At 29.1% G+C, this 15,399-nt stretch overlaps 4 protein-coding genes across 4 annotated transcripts; 2 read left to right on the forward strand and 2 right to left on the reverse strand.

Annotated features, from left to right (window-relative positions):
- Nucleotides 1–141: 141 nt before the first annotated feature.
- Nucleotides 142–1,690, reverse strand: LOC122510861 (ARL14 effector protein). The gene is made up of 4 exons (XM_043625801.1): nt 1,627–1,690; nt 1,058–1,139; nt 728–993; nt 142–512 (listed from the first exon to the last, which is right to left on the reverse strand). The coding sequence occupies exons 2-4, from the start codon at nt 1,100–1,102 to the stop codon at nt 428–430; spliced, it is 396 nt and encodes a 131-aa protein (XP_043481736.1). The 5' UTR covers nt 1,103–1,139; nt 1,627–1,690; the 3' UTR covers nt 142–427.
- Nucleotides 1,691–2,948: 1,258 nt separating this feature from the next.
- On the forward strand, nt 2,949–3,812 carry LOC122510827 (coiled-coil domain-containing protein 12). Its single transcript, XM_043625745.1, has 3 exons — nt 2,949–3,157; nt 3,289–3,427; nt 3,527–3,812. The coding sequence occupies exons 1-3, from the start codon at nt 3,030–3,032 to the stop codon at nt 3,716–3,718; spliced, it is 459 nt and encodes a 152-aa protein (XP_043481680.1). The 5' UTR covers nt 2,949–3,029; the 3' UTR covers nt 3,719–3,812.
- Nucleotides 3,813–5,085: 1,273 nt separating this feature from the next.
- Nucleotides 5,086–9,530, reverse strand: LOC122510826 (jmjC domain-containing histone demethylation protein 1). Its single transcript, XM_043625744.1, has 7 exons — nt 9,275–9,530; nt 8,886–9,165; nt 8,121–8,808; nt 7,700–8,024; nt 7,329–7,632; nt 6,933–7,243; nt 5,086–6,800 (listed from the first exon to the last, which is right to left on the reverse strand). Exons 1-7 carry the CDS (start codon nt 9,314–9,316, stop codon nt 5,784–5,786), a joined length of 2,967 nt encoding a protein of 988 aa, XP_043481679.1. The 5' UTR covers nt 9,317–9,530; the 3' UTR covers nt 5,086–5,783.
- Nucleotides 9,531–10,064: 534 nt separating this feature from the next.
- On the forward strand, nt 10,065–12,182 carry LOC122510869 (coiled-coil domain-containing protein 42 homolog). The gene is made up of 4 exons (XM_043625809.1): nt 10,065–10,174; nt 10,477–10,765; nt 11,196–11,435; nt 11,838–12,182. The coding sequence occupies exons 1-4, from the start codon at nt 10,065–10,067 to the stop codon at nt 12,180–12,182; spliced, it is 984 nt and encodes a 327-aa protein (XP_043481744.1).
- Nucleotides 12,183–15,399: the final 3,217 nt, after the last annotated feature.

Here is a 15,399-nt window from a genome sequence, read left to right on the forward strand (position 1 = left end):
ATTGAATCCATTTAAAATTACTGGTTATATGTTATATTAAAAAAATAAAATTTACGACAGTGGAAATAAAATTAATCATGAATTCGAAATTTAATGAAAGCACATTAATATCTAAATTTTGTGATTATAATAATAAAAAAATTCACAAGTAAAAAATTTATTTCATAAATTCAATTTTCGAAAATTCTTTCTCTATCGTAAACATCCTTGAAATAATTCGATTATTGTAAAAGTAGTAAGAAGAAACTTAATATAAATAAATACCGTGAAAAATCGGTTATTGAGTCCATTTTCGTAAATTCTTTAGAACAAAAGCACTGAGAGCAGTCTCATAAATTCACTTCACAAAAACCACGGATTTACCATTGGCTTTACTGTTCTTGAACTTTATTTAAGTAAGTCTTTAGTTCTCGACTGAATTTCAAAGCTAGGATTCTTTCACGACAGGATTTTTTATGAGGTTATCGCTGCCTTCATTTTCAATCGCATCGTAGGTCCATTTTCTATTATTTCTGTAAAAAAGAAAATGCAAACAAAATTTTAATCTAAGAAATACTTTCATAAATTTACCCTGACTCGGAGTGATCGTTATATTTACATTTTAATATTTTAATTTAATAATTTTTAATAATGAGATAAATTAATTCTAAATACCGAAATAAATAAATACAAAAATAAATATAAATATAGAAATTTAATAATTCTAAATACAGAATTAAAATGATACCTGCACTCGTGGCCGCATTTCGTAGAACCACATTTTGGACATTGAAAATGACAACCGGGACAATTTTTATTTAAACAATCACAGAGATTATCGCCAGTTGCATTTAAAATTCCCTTTTCATCGTACAAAACGTTCTTCTTTTGTGGCTGAGAGAGACGACGATTTAATTTACGTTTCTCTCTTTCACTCGTCTCAGGATCGAAATTGCGAAGAAATTTTTTAGTAACACTGTCGACACCTTTTTGCTTTACGCCTCTAGTGCTTTTCTAAAATAATATTTACATATCGATTTATTATCAAGAAATTGATTTATATAGTTACAATACGTACCCTCACAGCTCTTGTGTCAAACGATTTATCCGATGAGTAATTCATTATTAAATCTTATTTCAAAATACCAGTTTTCTCAAATCTGAAATCAAAAATTAGTTATATTAATGCATAAGAAATAATAGTTTTTTACTATTCTTTTTAAAAGTGTATTTGTATTTAATGTTCTTTTTGTCTTAAATGAATAAATTAATAATTAATTACATAAACAATAATTTTTATAACTTTCGGTTCGATTCAATCCTCATAAATTGTCTTAGAAATAAACAAATAAAAAAAATATGACGTTTAATGCATTTAAATAAATTGTTGTAAATTGTCTACTATTGTTCAGAATAATGAATATTGTTAAAACAAACTATATAAAGTAAATATAAACGATATAAACATTAAGAATAAACATTTTTTATAAATTAAATGCATTTTTCATCCTTTAATAGAGGAAAAAAAGGTAACAAAAACATAACCTAAAAATTAATTTTTGTGTTTTTGTTGAATAAAATAATTGTTTAATGTGAGAAGTACTTAATTATTATTGAATACAATTGTTGATAAAATTGATTACTCACTCTTAATATATTCCTGTATCAATTTTCAAAATTCTATCTAATTATTATACGTTATTTAAATTATAAAATAAAAACATTTTGACAGAAAATGATAGAAAAAACTTGTATTTTTTTCATGAATTTGGTAACACTGTCACACAGTTTACCGCGCGAATGATAACAAATTTTTAATTTTTGGACTTCAATATTTTTTTTATTAATTGCAAGTGGAATTTCTCTTTTTATTGATAAAAAAATAAATCTTGTCAAAATTTTAATTTTATATTGTTTTATATAATTTTGTATTCTATTTAAGTAAACAAAATTCAAATAAAATTGTTAATATGAAGAATTCGAGTAGCGCGACGCCTAGCGGACAAAACTTGAACTAAGATGGCGTCTTTGCATTGCGAGTCTACCTTCTCATTTATAGGCAGCGGCAAGTCATGTTCATTTCGAAAAAGCCGTTAAAAGCCGTTAAATTATTAACATCGAAATGTTTTATTGTTAACAAAGTGTTTTCAACAATGATATTCTATTCATTAATGTTAAATACACGTTGGAGAACATAAATTTTGTCAAGAAAAGAAGAGAACATTGTACATGCCATGTTTGGACAATAGCCGCAGCACGTGGTTTTCAACATTGTGTATTTTATTCTTTTACTACATATTCTGAAAGTCTTGAGATATCAGGATACTGATGCGGAGGTTCCTGTATATCAGAAGTAGCTGTTGCTACTGATCCTTTTTGTTAATCAGCGACCGGTGAGTACGTCTTTTATCATAAATATAATTATTTAAACAATTATCACAAGAATCACAAGCAAAAGATTATATATTCTTTGTACAGAGTAATGATACAAATTAAGTACTTAGAACAAAGGACTTTAAAAATGTGGTGACACTCGTTGGCAAAATTTAATATTTCTTAATAATTAATAAAGAAATTAATAAGTCTTATTAATTTATTAGTAATAATAAATATATTGTCTCATTATGTTTGGTTATTATTATTCAGTAGAAAAATTATTGAATGACATATTTATTTTTTTTATTCAACATCATGTTTTTTTTAAATAAAAAAATATTTTTCCAATAAAAATATTTGTATTTTGCCTCCGGCGCATTTGCTGTAAAAAGTAAGCAGCGAAGTGACTCAATCGTTTTTCTATAAAGGCGCTCTCTCACCTCTACTGCCTGCCTGCCTGCACAGGCAGGCGCAATGAGAGTAAGGGAGAAAAAACATTTAATTTGAATTTTCTGACTCTCTTACTCTTATGTGTTACCATGACGACCTGCAGGCAGGCAGGCAGGCAGTAGAGCTGTGCGAGCGCCTTAAACCTTGGTTTTGTGAGTGTATGTGTGATTGTATTCGTGTTGTTTTCATGCATCACAAAAAGTGAAACTGTGAAAAAGCAAAAAATGACAGACGATGATAAAATTGGCACTCTCACCGACGAGGCCTTAAAAAGAAAAGAGCGTCTCGCACTTTTAAAAAGAAAAAATGATGCACCAAGTGATAAAATTGAACCCTCGAAAAAACTTCCAACGTAAGTACTTACAGTCAGAAATAAATATTCCTAGCCACTTTAATCTTGAACTCCAAAACTAACCTATAAATTTTGTTTACCTTCGATCGGTTTAATTCTTGTCGCATTGAATTATTTCTCATTTGTTTTAGACCAAAATTTCGAAGTTATAGACCACAGGACGAGAGTTTAAAAGAAAAAGTATTGGAAGACGCGAAACCTGGTGATGTAGAATCAGAAGTTGCTGAACAGCTGAAAGCAGCTACTACGAAGGCTGTCATCGAGGAGCTTGTGAGTCTTATTTATTCCTTATTTTATACATTTTTTTTCTGATTTTAATTTTCTTTTCCTGGAAATTTTCGTTTATTTGCAATTAATTTTTATTTACAGGACATTCATAATTTAGCTCCGAGGAAGCCGGATTGGGATTTAAAAAGAGACGTTGACAAGAAATTAGAAAAATTAGAAAGGCGCACACAAAAAGCAATAGCTGAATTAATTAGGGATAGATTAAAAATGGGTCAGGAAGATCTTGCAAGTGCAGTTAATGTTGGGACGAAAACATTTGAAAACGGAAAATAAAAAAAATAAGACTAGAAATTTAATTTTACTTTGTAATTTTAATATTCTGTAAATAAGCATTTTTCTATAATATAAAACTATATTTTATCACAAACCAGTCGATTTAATAAAACCTCGTTTTATATTTTTATTTAAAATTAATTTTAATTGTTTTTGTTTTGCTTGTGCACAGGCCTCGCTCAGACATTACTTTTTCCGATTATTTTCAAAAAATGCGACTTTTCCGACATTTATTCAAAATAATGCAACAAAATACTAAATTTTCAATATAAAATACAAATTATTTTCATTTTTATAGTGTGAAAAATAATTAGACAAATTTTTCAATTAAATTATTTTTTTAAGTCAGAGAGATACAGAATAAAATTTTTGTGACAACACTGAATTAAGTAAACGACTTTTTTTTGACTACTTTTGTATTTTGATTCGACAACAGCGATTTTTTTGCGCCTTAAAGTCGATACGAGGCCTGTGTGCACGAATTTTTTTTTAATTCTTCGTGAAAAAAAATTTAATGATAAAATATACATAATTTAGTGGAAAGGAAATTTTAACACACTTTAAGCTTTTGTTTTTTTAAATTATATTTCTATTATTACGAGAACATATTTCAGAAATACATTTGGTGTATCAACCTAAGAAATTATATTTGCATAATTATTTGCATACTAGTTAAGTTAACTAGAAATAAGAAATGTTTCTTTGTTCATAAAAAATTCTTTTACAAAATGTCGAGACAATCAGAAAATATACCAAAAATTTATCAAACGTGTCATTAACAGTTCTTGATTATTTCTAATAATGTTTCTTTTACATAAACGAATTTCGATTCTTTTTTCTTGTTATGAAATTTTTATAATTATTAAAAACAAGTTAATTTGATTTTATTTCCCTTGAGACGAATTTTAAGTGTGAAAAACATATTTTTGAACTTTCTGTGTAATAATAATATTAGATTTCTTCCCAGCGGAAGAATACATTAGAAATTAGTATAACTGAATTCGGAAATCGTTGTCTATAAAGAATACTAGCGTCACTATATTTTTATTGCATTAATTTATTACTTATCTATATATATTTTTTTTATTTAATAATATACTCTGGACGATAAATTTATTGCCTAACGTAGTAAATTTATGTGATAATTGTTTAAATATACATGAATCGAAACGAAAAAAATATAATTATTATGCTCATCATAAAACTTAAAAATCCATTAATATCACGACAATAGTTTTTAAAAAAAACGAGAATGAATACATATATCCAAAAATAATTTTCGAATGTAAAGGAATTGAGTACATTTCTTAAAAAGAAAATAATTGAGAATTAGAAACTATTTACAATTTTTGATAAAGCATGATTTTTTTTTTGAATTTATAAAATTATTATCTAATGTAATAATTTTCACAACAGTAATTACTTTAGTAATTTTTAATTATCGTTAATTATTTAATATAGACGGCGATTAGTACATTTTTTTGCTTTTAATAACAAAGAAAATGTTACTAGCGCGTTTATCACTTTTGTTATAAGTTTATAATAACCACAAGAATACTGCGCCTAGAAAATCTTAAAACACTTTAATTTTCTGTAAATTACACCACATATGAAAAGAAGTGACAAAAATTGTCATGTTCACAGGTCTCGGATATTATGACTTTTTCGACTTTTTAGAACTTTTTTCGAATAATGCGACTTTTATTTAAAAATTTTATTTCTCGTGAAAAAAGAAATATTTATTAAGCATGAAATTACTCAAGTTTTGATTAATTGAATTTAGAAATCAGTGAAATAGAAAATAAAATTTTTTGTGACAACACTGAATTAAATAAAGGACTTTTTTCTATTTTTTATCGACTAAAGCAACTTTTTTTGTGTCGATCCGAGGCCTTTGTTCGATAAGTATATAAATATGAGGTGTAAAAATTATTGTGCGTTAAAATTAAACAAACGGCTATAATAATTAATACAACGAATTTTCTTCCTTTTGGAAAAATCAATTTTTGAGATCCGGGTTGATTTTTTTCTACTCTTTCGTTTCACCTTCTTCCTCGATTTCGTCTCACGTACCTCTAGTTTCAATTTTAATCTTCTTCTTCTCCTCGACTAATTTAACATCAGTCACATGTAAATTGTGAATACTTTTTGCCGCAAATTTAATAACCGATTGTGTTGATACTTGCGTTGTGTGTCGTAGATCGAGTCGTTTCAAAGCATTACAACGTAGAAGATGATCGAGTGTGGTTTCAGTGAGTAGTTTGCAATTTGAGAGATTTAAGGAGACGAGATGATTCATTGTCTGTGCGGGTGGTGCGGCTAATTGTGCGACTCCAGCGTCAGTGACTCTACCGCATGATGAGAGATCGAGATTTTCCAAATGAGGTAAATGTTGAGAGACGTAACGCAAAGCAACGTCAGTTATGTCACAGCCAGCTAGGGATAGATTTCTTAGATACTTTAGGCGCGATGTTTTGTCAATTAAACCGGGACGAGAGTCGGTGGGTGGACTGAGAACTTCCCTTAGACTTGAGTCATTTAAATTTGAGACGTGACTGAGATCGAGAGATGTTAGCGGTGGACAGGCACATGTGCGGAGTGCACAAACACCGGACCAGGTGCAACCTTGGAGAGAGAGACTGCGTAATTGGGGCAGTCGACTGAGAAGCCAGGCGAGTTGTCGTTTCGTGACGTTCGTCCAATTTAACGTGAGTCTCACGGGTTGACGACGTGTTATTCCGGTTAAGTGAGCGGGTGTCAATTGAACGTGGGATAAATCGAGACGGCGCCAAAGAGTCGGATCTATCGTGTATCGGGACCAGGCGCGACAGACTAGGGCACAATTCACTAGATCCTTGATCGGCAGGTACCTGAAGACTGAGATGATGGCGACTTTGTTGAATACGTAGAATTGACCGTTAACGTCCTGACCTGACCTGTGAACCGGGGGCAGTGGCATTGGTCGCACAACGACACTCGGTTTCTTTAATGATTTACTGCTCGATCCGGTCAATTGTGAGGCTAATTGGGTCCTTAGGGCTGTTCTCTGCTCACCTTCGGCCGGTTCTCGATCTGCCCAGGTCTACAAATCAGAATATTCTTTAGGGTCAGGAAAAAAAATCAAAATCAGTCAGAAAGAAGTTTGGAAATCAGGGAAAAAGAAAATGAAATTTTTCTGGCAATCCTGATCAGATAACAGTTCGGTTTAACTCACCTCGGTAGGATCTGGTCTGGATCTTTTGCTCGGCGTGGTGGCTCTCTCGGAATCCGTTGTTGGCACCGAGGATGCAGCACTTGAGACAGAAAGTTTTCTTGCGCGAGCTTTCGCTTGTTTAATTTCCGTGTTTCGTCGTTTGGCATCCAATTTCTCTTTCTTTACGCGACAATTGAAACATTCCCAACTGTTTGGCAGATCCTCGTTGAACGGTATTGTTGAGGGATTAATTCCGACGCAACGTGGATGAATAATATCGAAACAGAGTTGACACTCATGAAGAACGGACGGTGTCATTGGAATCGGTTTGCCTAAATTCAAATGAATTCAATTTGATGAATTAAAGAATTTTTTTTTCGTCAATTGGAATCGAATCAATATAAATCTATTGCTTACCCATCAGAGGCGATGGTTCTTGACCCCATCCGTCCAGATTACAGACACTACAAGCAGCTGTAACGGGGAGCATTGGCCTTAGACATTGTCTCATTAAACATGTTTGCTTTGCTCTTCCGGTTCCACCGAACTTCACCATATCTTGACAATAGACGCACTCTTGACAATCTTGCCTGGTGCATGCCTCACATTTTTTACAACGTGTTCGTCGTCTTCTGGCACAGGCCGATTTTGAATCGTGTTTTTCAATCGTTTGCTGGCGCTGAATTTTCGTCAATGTCTTCTTAGTCGCTTTCAAACGTTCCTGTTGGAAAAAATTTACAATTAGGTAGGTAATGAACTTAAATTAAAATTAAAGAGATGATACTTACTCGTTCGGCTATTGTCATAGGAGGTGGAGGCGGTAAAACCGGATTGCCAGTTACAGCTGCTTCTGGATTGTCATGTCGATGTTGTTCAACTAGGCACCTAACGTCGTGAATTAAGGCCACAGGATCACGTATTAAATCCGGTACATTTTTCTTCGTCGAAGGCAGAGAATGCAAGTACATTACAATTGACTTTAGCCCATGGAGTTCGTACGGAGTCAAATGAACATGAGGATGATTTAAAGCAGTTAATTGTTGAACCTGTGATTCGGGAATATCCAAATGACTTCTTCCCAAAAGAACATGAACGTACTTTTCCAAAACGTACCTAAAATATTATTTCTAAATTAAAATCCAATCACAGGAATAATCTACTCTTAAATTATTCAATCACAATTTAATTCTTAAATTAGAATTTAAATACCAGAGCATTTCCGTGAAGAACGGATAACGAAACTTTTGCGGTACTTTCGTGTGTTCCTCGACTTGCGCAACTTTCAATTGTTTATCAATGCCAAAACTGTGAAGAAAATTACCACCAAAAACAAGTGAATCTTGTGGTGTATAGACTGCGTGAATCCATCCAGTTGGAATGAATAAAGTCATTCCGGCTTTTAAATTGATTCGGCCGCATTTTTCGACCATATCGCCAAAAAAGACGTCGGATTGTTTACCACTGAGAACCCATTCTTGATAAAGAGAGAGATTCTTCTCTGTCGGTGGGATGAGCCAGAAAATTTTCCCCCCACGAAGAATGTGATACCAAACGCTTGTGCCACCGAAATCCACGTGAAAATCAGTGTAGCAACCCTTCACTGACATTAGACAGTATTTTTGCACTTTTGGATACATCATGTCCTCGAGAAGATTTGTAGCCTCGACTTGAGCTTCTTTCAAGTGACGAGGCCAAATCACATCGACCCAATCGACTTGTCGCACTAATGTTGGTGACTGAACATAATTTTCCAATTTTGTGTGACTAAATTCGAGGGATATTACATTTAGCAAGCGACCTTTATTCGGATCCTCGTAATATTTTTGCCATTCTTTCATTGTCATGTCCTCATTTTTTTGAGTATTTACGTCCATCACGTCCAGTACCCTTTTTGAACCTGATAAAAATTTGTTTTCTTTAAATTAAAATTCTTAATTAGATAATTAAAATTTAAAATAAAAAACACAAACATACCAACACAAGTTCGAACATCGTTAATTGAAAAATTGGCACTCGGTACACGAAGTCCCAATCCGGCTTTATCTCTGAATAAAAGTGGTATTCCCAAACCGTGTTTTTGCAGATAAGCAACATTAAGTTCTGGTCCAGTCATTATACGGAAAAGTCCCGTAAAATTGTTCAAGTCATACCTTTCACATTCAATCTTTTCATCAAGTTGAAATGTCCTTCTGCCTTCAATTTCCTCATCACCAATAGCCCAATCATCTGTATAGAGTTTCTTGGTTCTTTCTCTCTACAAAAAATATAATCAAATTTTATCGAGAAAAAATGAGAATTTCAGTCAGGAAAATTTTATTTCTTTTTTAAAAAAAGCACATGTTACATGTTTCTCATTTGTTTACCAATTGTCGCCTCTTTGGAGCTGAGACAGGTTCATCGGCCATTGTAAACACGCTGTCAAAAACGTATCACCGTATTTTCATTGGTAATTTAATTGATATTTTCTATTTTGACACTATTAGAATTTTATTTTGACAACAACAAATCACTGTCGACTATTTATTTATTCACATGTCAAATGTTAAACAGCTGTAATTTGGAACCGGAGGTTTTGATTACAATTCTGCTGCGAAACCAGGTTGCCATTTTGCTACTCTAGCGTCGCCAATCAATGACAAAGGAAAACTTAAATTCTCTAGATGGAGATTTTAGTGAATTTTGGTGTTATTTTTTCAGTTGAAGTTTCCTCACCTGAATGACGTCAGTTTAGCGGGAAATTTTAAGTTGATTAGAAATTTTTTTATTAATAGGCTTGAATTATTTGATGATAATTAATTATAACTAATTAACATTTGTAAATAACAAATTAATTGTAATTAATTTTAATTACCTGAACTGTAATTAATATTAATTATATTAACTGCAATTAATATTAATTATATTAACTGTAATTAATATTAATTATATTAACTGTAATTAATATTATTTATAATTCTAATTAATAAATAAAATATTTGATAAATAGTAAATTGCTTGTTTGGAAAAATATATTTTAGGTTGTTTTCCGAATTCTGTAAATTTATTTGAAAAATGTTTTATCAATATTCGTCGTCATGGTATCGAAACGGAAATTTTTTTAGAAAGTAAATATTGTAGGAAAATTTCGCATTGTGATTAGATTGAATTTTAATAATGGCTACTTGCAAAAATGTACAAAAAGCAAAAATTGTAAAACATTCAAAACAAAATGATCCATTGACACAAATATTTCATACTTCAAAGGAAGATACTCCGATTATAAAGTAATATATATTAAAAAATATATTAAATATATAAAAAGATTATTAAAAAATTATCAAAATTCAATTAAATTATTAAATTATTATTTTTTAATAATATTAATAAATATTATTAATTAAATAGATTTGATACAATTTTTCATTATTATTAATAATAAAAATTTTTATTTTAACAAATAAAAACTTTAGTAGATTCTTAGTCAAATATATCTTTTTTTCTTTGATGATTTTTTTAAAAGTACGGAGAAAATAATTTTTCAATTAATAATGTGAGGAAAAAAGTTGACATTCTTTATAATATGTAGAAAATATCCAGAAATGAATATGGCTAGAGCAAATCCTGAAGGACAGTTGATGAGAGCACGACAAGATTTGTTGAAAGCTGAAAATGAATTAAAAGAAAAACGGGAAGAACAGAAAATTAGAAAAATTGAAATGCAACAACAATGGACCGATTTAAGAAATAAAGAGTTGTCACTGCGTGAATCATTTATAGAATATAATAAGCTTGTGAAGGAGAATCGCGAGAAAAGAGAACGAGCTGAGAAAAAAATTTGCGAGGAGAAAGAACTTCAAAAATTGAGGGAAGAAGAAGTATGAAATTTTTTTTTTTAATACATAATTTTATTATTTTATACAATACAAATTGGTAAAAATTTAAAAAAAAATTATTTCAACTTAATTATTTGAATCATAAAGAAAATTATCTTTGAGTTATAAAAAAAAAAATCTAGAAATCCCCGTTGGCCGCAGTCGTTAAAGCCTTTAAAACCTCGTATTTCAAGTTCGGCGTTCGAATCCTGGTGGGGTTAAAATTTTAATTTTAGTTTAAATTACATTCGAATCAGTTTTAAACGAAAGAACTTAAAAAAGAGTTTGGGAAATAAAAATTAGACTAATTTTAATTGTAAAATGAATTAAATACTTAATCATTAATTATTTATCAAAATCTTTCTTAAAAGAATTATTATTACTTCTTTAAAAAAAATTTTGAAGGCAAGATTTTTAAATAATCAATTTGCAGATTAGCGAATTGAAGAAAAATATAGAAAAATTCTCAGAAGCTCGAGACAAAATTAAACATTACGTCAATGAATATAAAATGTATCAGAATTATCTCGAAAGGGTGGTTAATGAGACAGATGAATTTGAATCAGTACCAGCAATTTTTAATCGTTATGAAACTTTGATGGAGGCCAAAGAACAACTTGCTGAGAAACAGGACAAGAGTCTCGCAATTTTAGAAGAAGCTAGCAAAAATATGGTCAGTTTTAATTTTCTTTTTCATGCGAAACAAAATATTTCCAAATATTTACAAAATCATTTTTTTTCTAAGAATATCTAATTGAGACAAAAAACGTATCAAAATAGTTGCGAAGCAACGTTTTGATACGTTTTTTGTCTCAATTTGATATTCTTAGAAAAAGTGATGTTAAAAGTACCAAAGAAATGAAAATTAAAAATTAAAGATTTTAAATTAAAATTAAAATTGCAAATTGCAAATTGAAAATTGCATATTTTAATTTTAAATATTTACTCCAGATAGAATTTTTTTTTCATATTAAAAGTTAGTAGAAATTTCGTTGCTTTTAACAAAAATGATGTATAATTTGGTGCAAAAGACAAACGAGACAAATAAATAAAATTTTTTTAATATTTCAAATAGCATGAAATGACACAAACGAAAACTAATATGCTAATGGATCTGAGTAATGAATTAGCACAACTTCAGGGAAGATATGATAGAGCAAAAGCACTTGCAATTAGATGGGAAACTATTGTTGCAATTATAAAAGCGGCGGCTGCTGTAAAACAGTCAGAATTAACTCAAATCCGATCGAGTTGTTATAATCTTTATTTGCAAATTTGCAAGAGAAAGGGAATAGCGAGTGAATTAGATCCAACGGATTATGAGCATCAACTGCTTGAAATTAAACGCACTATCATGGAAATGAAAAGAATCGTCAAAGCAGTCAAGAAGAAAGCTGCCAAGCCTGTTAAAAGAGAATAAAATTTAAAACAATTAGAAACCCAACAATTTATTAATAATTTTATTGATAAAATGTCAGATTTTTTTAGCATTCTACAAAAATTTAAAATTTTTCTAAAATCTATAACAATTTTATAAAAAAAATTTAATTATAAAAATGAAATAATAAATAATGAATTTTAACATAAATAAATAAATTTTTATCAGAAAATAAATTACTCACGAATCATGAATATTAATATTTAATAGTAATAAAAGACAAATAGAATTTTACCTTTCCGTAAAATTTACTTTATTAAAAACATTATTTTTTCTGTTTCAGTTTGCGGCAGTTCAGAGTGTCCAGCAGTACGGAAAGTTAGGGAACTTGTTTAGTCAGGAAAATGTTAGGAAACTTTAAAATTATACAAAAATTGAAAACTTTTTCAATCTAAAAAAACTTAAATTGTTTTTATTACCACTTGTTTTGATAATTAATAGATAATATAATTATGTAGAGATTTTGGATATTAATTTATTATTAATTATTTATTTTATACGTCAAGAATCATATTTTTGTTCCAAAAAAGTAGAATCAAAGTTAGAGCAAAGTTAGGGAATTTTATTCTTATAATCATTGCTGGACATTCTGCAATTCGACGATCTAAAGGACCGGGAAAGATGTGGAGAAGAAAAGTGGCCCCAGCACACTGCCGATTTTTTTTATTTTCTTTGTAGTTTATTTAGTCTATTTTTTATTTATTTTTTTAAATTTTAATTTCACGGTTCCGTGTGGCCCCCGACCTGACGCAGAAGTGCAATGAAGAGCCAGGGATCTTCGGGGGTGGTCCGGAAGGGGTGATGACGTAGGATCCCATCGCCACAACGTGGGCTCATCATCCACCGTGGGATTCACAATGTCGACTATCACAAACTGTGATAGTAAGACTCATTTTACATATTCAATTTTTTTTATTCATCCTTCCCTGTTTAAAGCACTTTTTCAATTAATTTCCTTTAATTAAAATTATTTCGAGTAAATTGAAATAGAAAATCAATTGTTTATCGCTTCTTTGTTATTTTGCAAATATTTGCTCTTCCTTTTAATAAGTGAACTGAAATTTGGATATTAATATTTTATATTAATTTTGAAACTTTATTTTATTTAATTTATTAAATGTAATTGATAATTGATTGTTAATTATTAAGATTGATTATTAATTATTTAGAATTGAATTTCGAAATTTTTTTAAAACAGGGAAGGAATCCGCAACAACATAGTGACGCCCGCAATTGACAAAATTATTATTTTGTTGTATTTTTATTTACTGCAAAATTTAATACTTTTGGCAATGTTTCTTTTATATCTTGGCATGTTGTATCTACACTGAATAATTTTTTACCTACTTAATGTTTTGAAGATTCTTCTCATAATTTAATACAAATTTCTTTCATTTCCAAACAACAATTAAAAATTCGATTCATTAAATTTTTATTTTTATCAATATAGAAAGTTTATCAATTTATAAAATTTTTAGCAGAAATTCAATTATATTCAAATTTTTTTTTTTAAAATTCTAATCAAAATTTCAATTATTTTTATAAATAATAAAATTCTTCACCGAATTTCAATTATTTTCAAGAATTTTAATAAAACTCTCTTGTCAAAATTTCAATTATTTTCGAAAATTTTAATAAAATTCTTCGCAAAAATTCAATTATTCTAGTATAATTTTCAAATTAAAATTTATTTAAAAATGAATTTCAGTTAAAATTTGAGATAATAATTGAATATTAAGAGCAATATGGCGTGAATTTTTAGAAATAATTGAATTTTGAATCCAATAATTTTTTGAATAATAAAATTAGTTCCAAGAATCGAATTGCTTTTTAAATATTAAAATTCTTCTCCGCAATTTTATTATTTAAAACACAATATTCATAAAATTTTTTGGAAAAAATCTATCATTTTAAAAGATTTTCATTAAATTCTTCGTTACAATTCAATTATTTTTAGAAATTTTCATAGGGATTCAATTATTTTCACAAATAAAAAAAATTTTTTCAGGAATTCAATTATTTTCATAAATAATAAAACTCGTCGCAGGATCTCAATTATTCTTAATACAATTTTTATCAACTTTCTCGAAATTGTAAATATTTTTTAAAAATTTACTTAAAATTCGTCCAAAAAATCTAATTATGTATTTAAAAATTTGTTTAGAAAATTCCTTATGAAAATTGAAGTTTAAGAAATATTTAATTATTCAATAAATTCTTTATTTGCATTTTATTTGTATTTAAATAATTGAATTCTAGTAGAATTTTCAATTAAAAATTTATTTAAAAATAAATTTCAGTTAAAATTTGAGATAATAATTGAATATTAAGAGCAATATGGCGTGAATTTTAAGAAATAATTTAATTTTGAAATCAATTTTTTTTTAAATTGTCAAAGAACTTTTTCGAAAATTATTAAAAATAATTGATGCAAGGAAGAATTTTATTTAAAAATTTTTTAAAATAAAAATTTAATGGAAATGACGAAAATAATTTTGAAGAAGTGCAATATTTTTATATAATTATAAAAAATTAGTTAGTTTTAAGTAAAATGTTCGGAATCGGACTGGTTATATTTTTGTCTGTGATAATCGATCCGTAAAGTCTGGTTCGAGCCCTAAAATGTAGGTTAAAAATTTATCCAGTGTATTGTTAATAATTTTATATTTTCTATTTTTGAATGTGTGAGTAGGTTTTGAGCTCAGATGACGGATGCGTCCCGGGACGTATGGGTGAGCCTAACGTGCCCCTTTATCCCTAGAGTAGGTCAATTTGCATCTGGGCGGTATGTGAGAGAATCGTGGAGTATTTGTGCGAATATCTGTGATTTAAAACTAGGTTTGTATTAAATAGATTCTGGATAGGAAGGATTAGCTTTTTTATATGAAAAAATGTAATAATTTTTTTTACCGTATTAAATATTTGGTTAGAAAGGGAATTCGGAAAAATTGCCATACGTACACGAACCAGACACCTGCGTTTGAAGCAGTGTGCAATCGTACACACGAACCAGACACCTGCGTTTGAAGCAGTGTGTACCACTGGAGTACCAGTGCAAAAATCTTCATTTTAAATTTTTATTATTTTATCATTTTTGTCACTATGTTGTTTAAAATTTTACTTGATTTCTATGTAATGCAATTTACAAATAAATATTACGAATAAATTTCTCTAGGTGTCCACTAAAAGGGAAATTAGA

This window comes from Leptopilina heterotoma, unplaced genomic scaffold (genome assembly GCF_015476425.1).
Source record: "Leptopilina heterotoma isolate Lh14 unplaced genomic scaffold, ASM1547642v1 Lhet_76, whole genome shotgun sequence".
NCBI classification, from domain to species: domain Eukaryota; kingdom Metazoa; phylum Arthropoda; class Insecta; order Hymenoptera; family Figitidae; genus Leptopilina; species Leptopilina heterotoma.

Coding starts and splice junctions, on each gene's coding strand:
- LOC122510861 (XM_043625801.1), bottom strand. CDS start 1,102: ATGAATTACTCATCGGATAAATCGTTTGACACAAGAGCTGTGAGG. Junction 994..1,057: donor TTGACACAAGAGCTGTGAGG/GTACGTATTGTA, acceptor ATATTATTTTAG/AAAAGCACTAGAGGCGTAAA. Junction 513..727: donor AAATGCGGCCACGAGTGCAG/GTATCATTTTAA, acceptor TCTTTTTTACAG/AAATAATAGAAAATGGACCT.
- LOC122510827 (XM_043625745.1), top strand. CDS start 3,030: ATGACAGACGATGATAAAATTGGCACTCTCACCGACGAGGCCTTAAAA. Junction 3,158..3,288: donor CCCTCGAAAAAACTTCCAAC/GTAAGTACTTAC, acceptor CATTTGTTTTAG/ACCAAAATTTCGAAGTTATA. Junction 3,428..3,526: donor AGGCTGTCATCGAGGAGCTT/GTGAGTCTTATT, acceptor TTTTATTTACAG/GACATTCATAATTTAGCTCC.
- LOC122510826 (XM_043625744.1), bottom strand. CDS start 9,316: ATGGCCGATGAACCTGTCTCAGCTCCAAAGAGGCGACAATTG. Junction 8,809..8,885: donor CGATGTTCGAACTTGTGTTG/GTATGTTTGTGT, acceptor AATTTTTATCAG/GTTCAAAAAGGGTACTGGAC. Junction 7,244..7,328: donor AGAACCATCGCCTCTGATGG/GTAAGCAATAGA, acceptor ATTTGAATTTAG/GCAAACCGATTCCAATGACA.
- LOC122510869 (XM_043625809.1), top strand. CDS start 10,065: ATGGCTACTTGCAAAAATGTACAAAAAGCAAAAATTGTAAAACATTCA. Junction 10,766..11,195: donor AAAAATTGAGGGAAGAAGAA/GTATGAAATTTT, acceptor ATCAATTTGCAG/ATTAGCGAATTGAAGAAAAA. Junction 11,436..11,837: donor AAGAAGCTAGCAAAAATATG/GTCAGTTTTAAT, acceptor TATTTCAAATAG/CATGAAATGACACAAACGAA.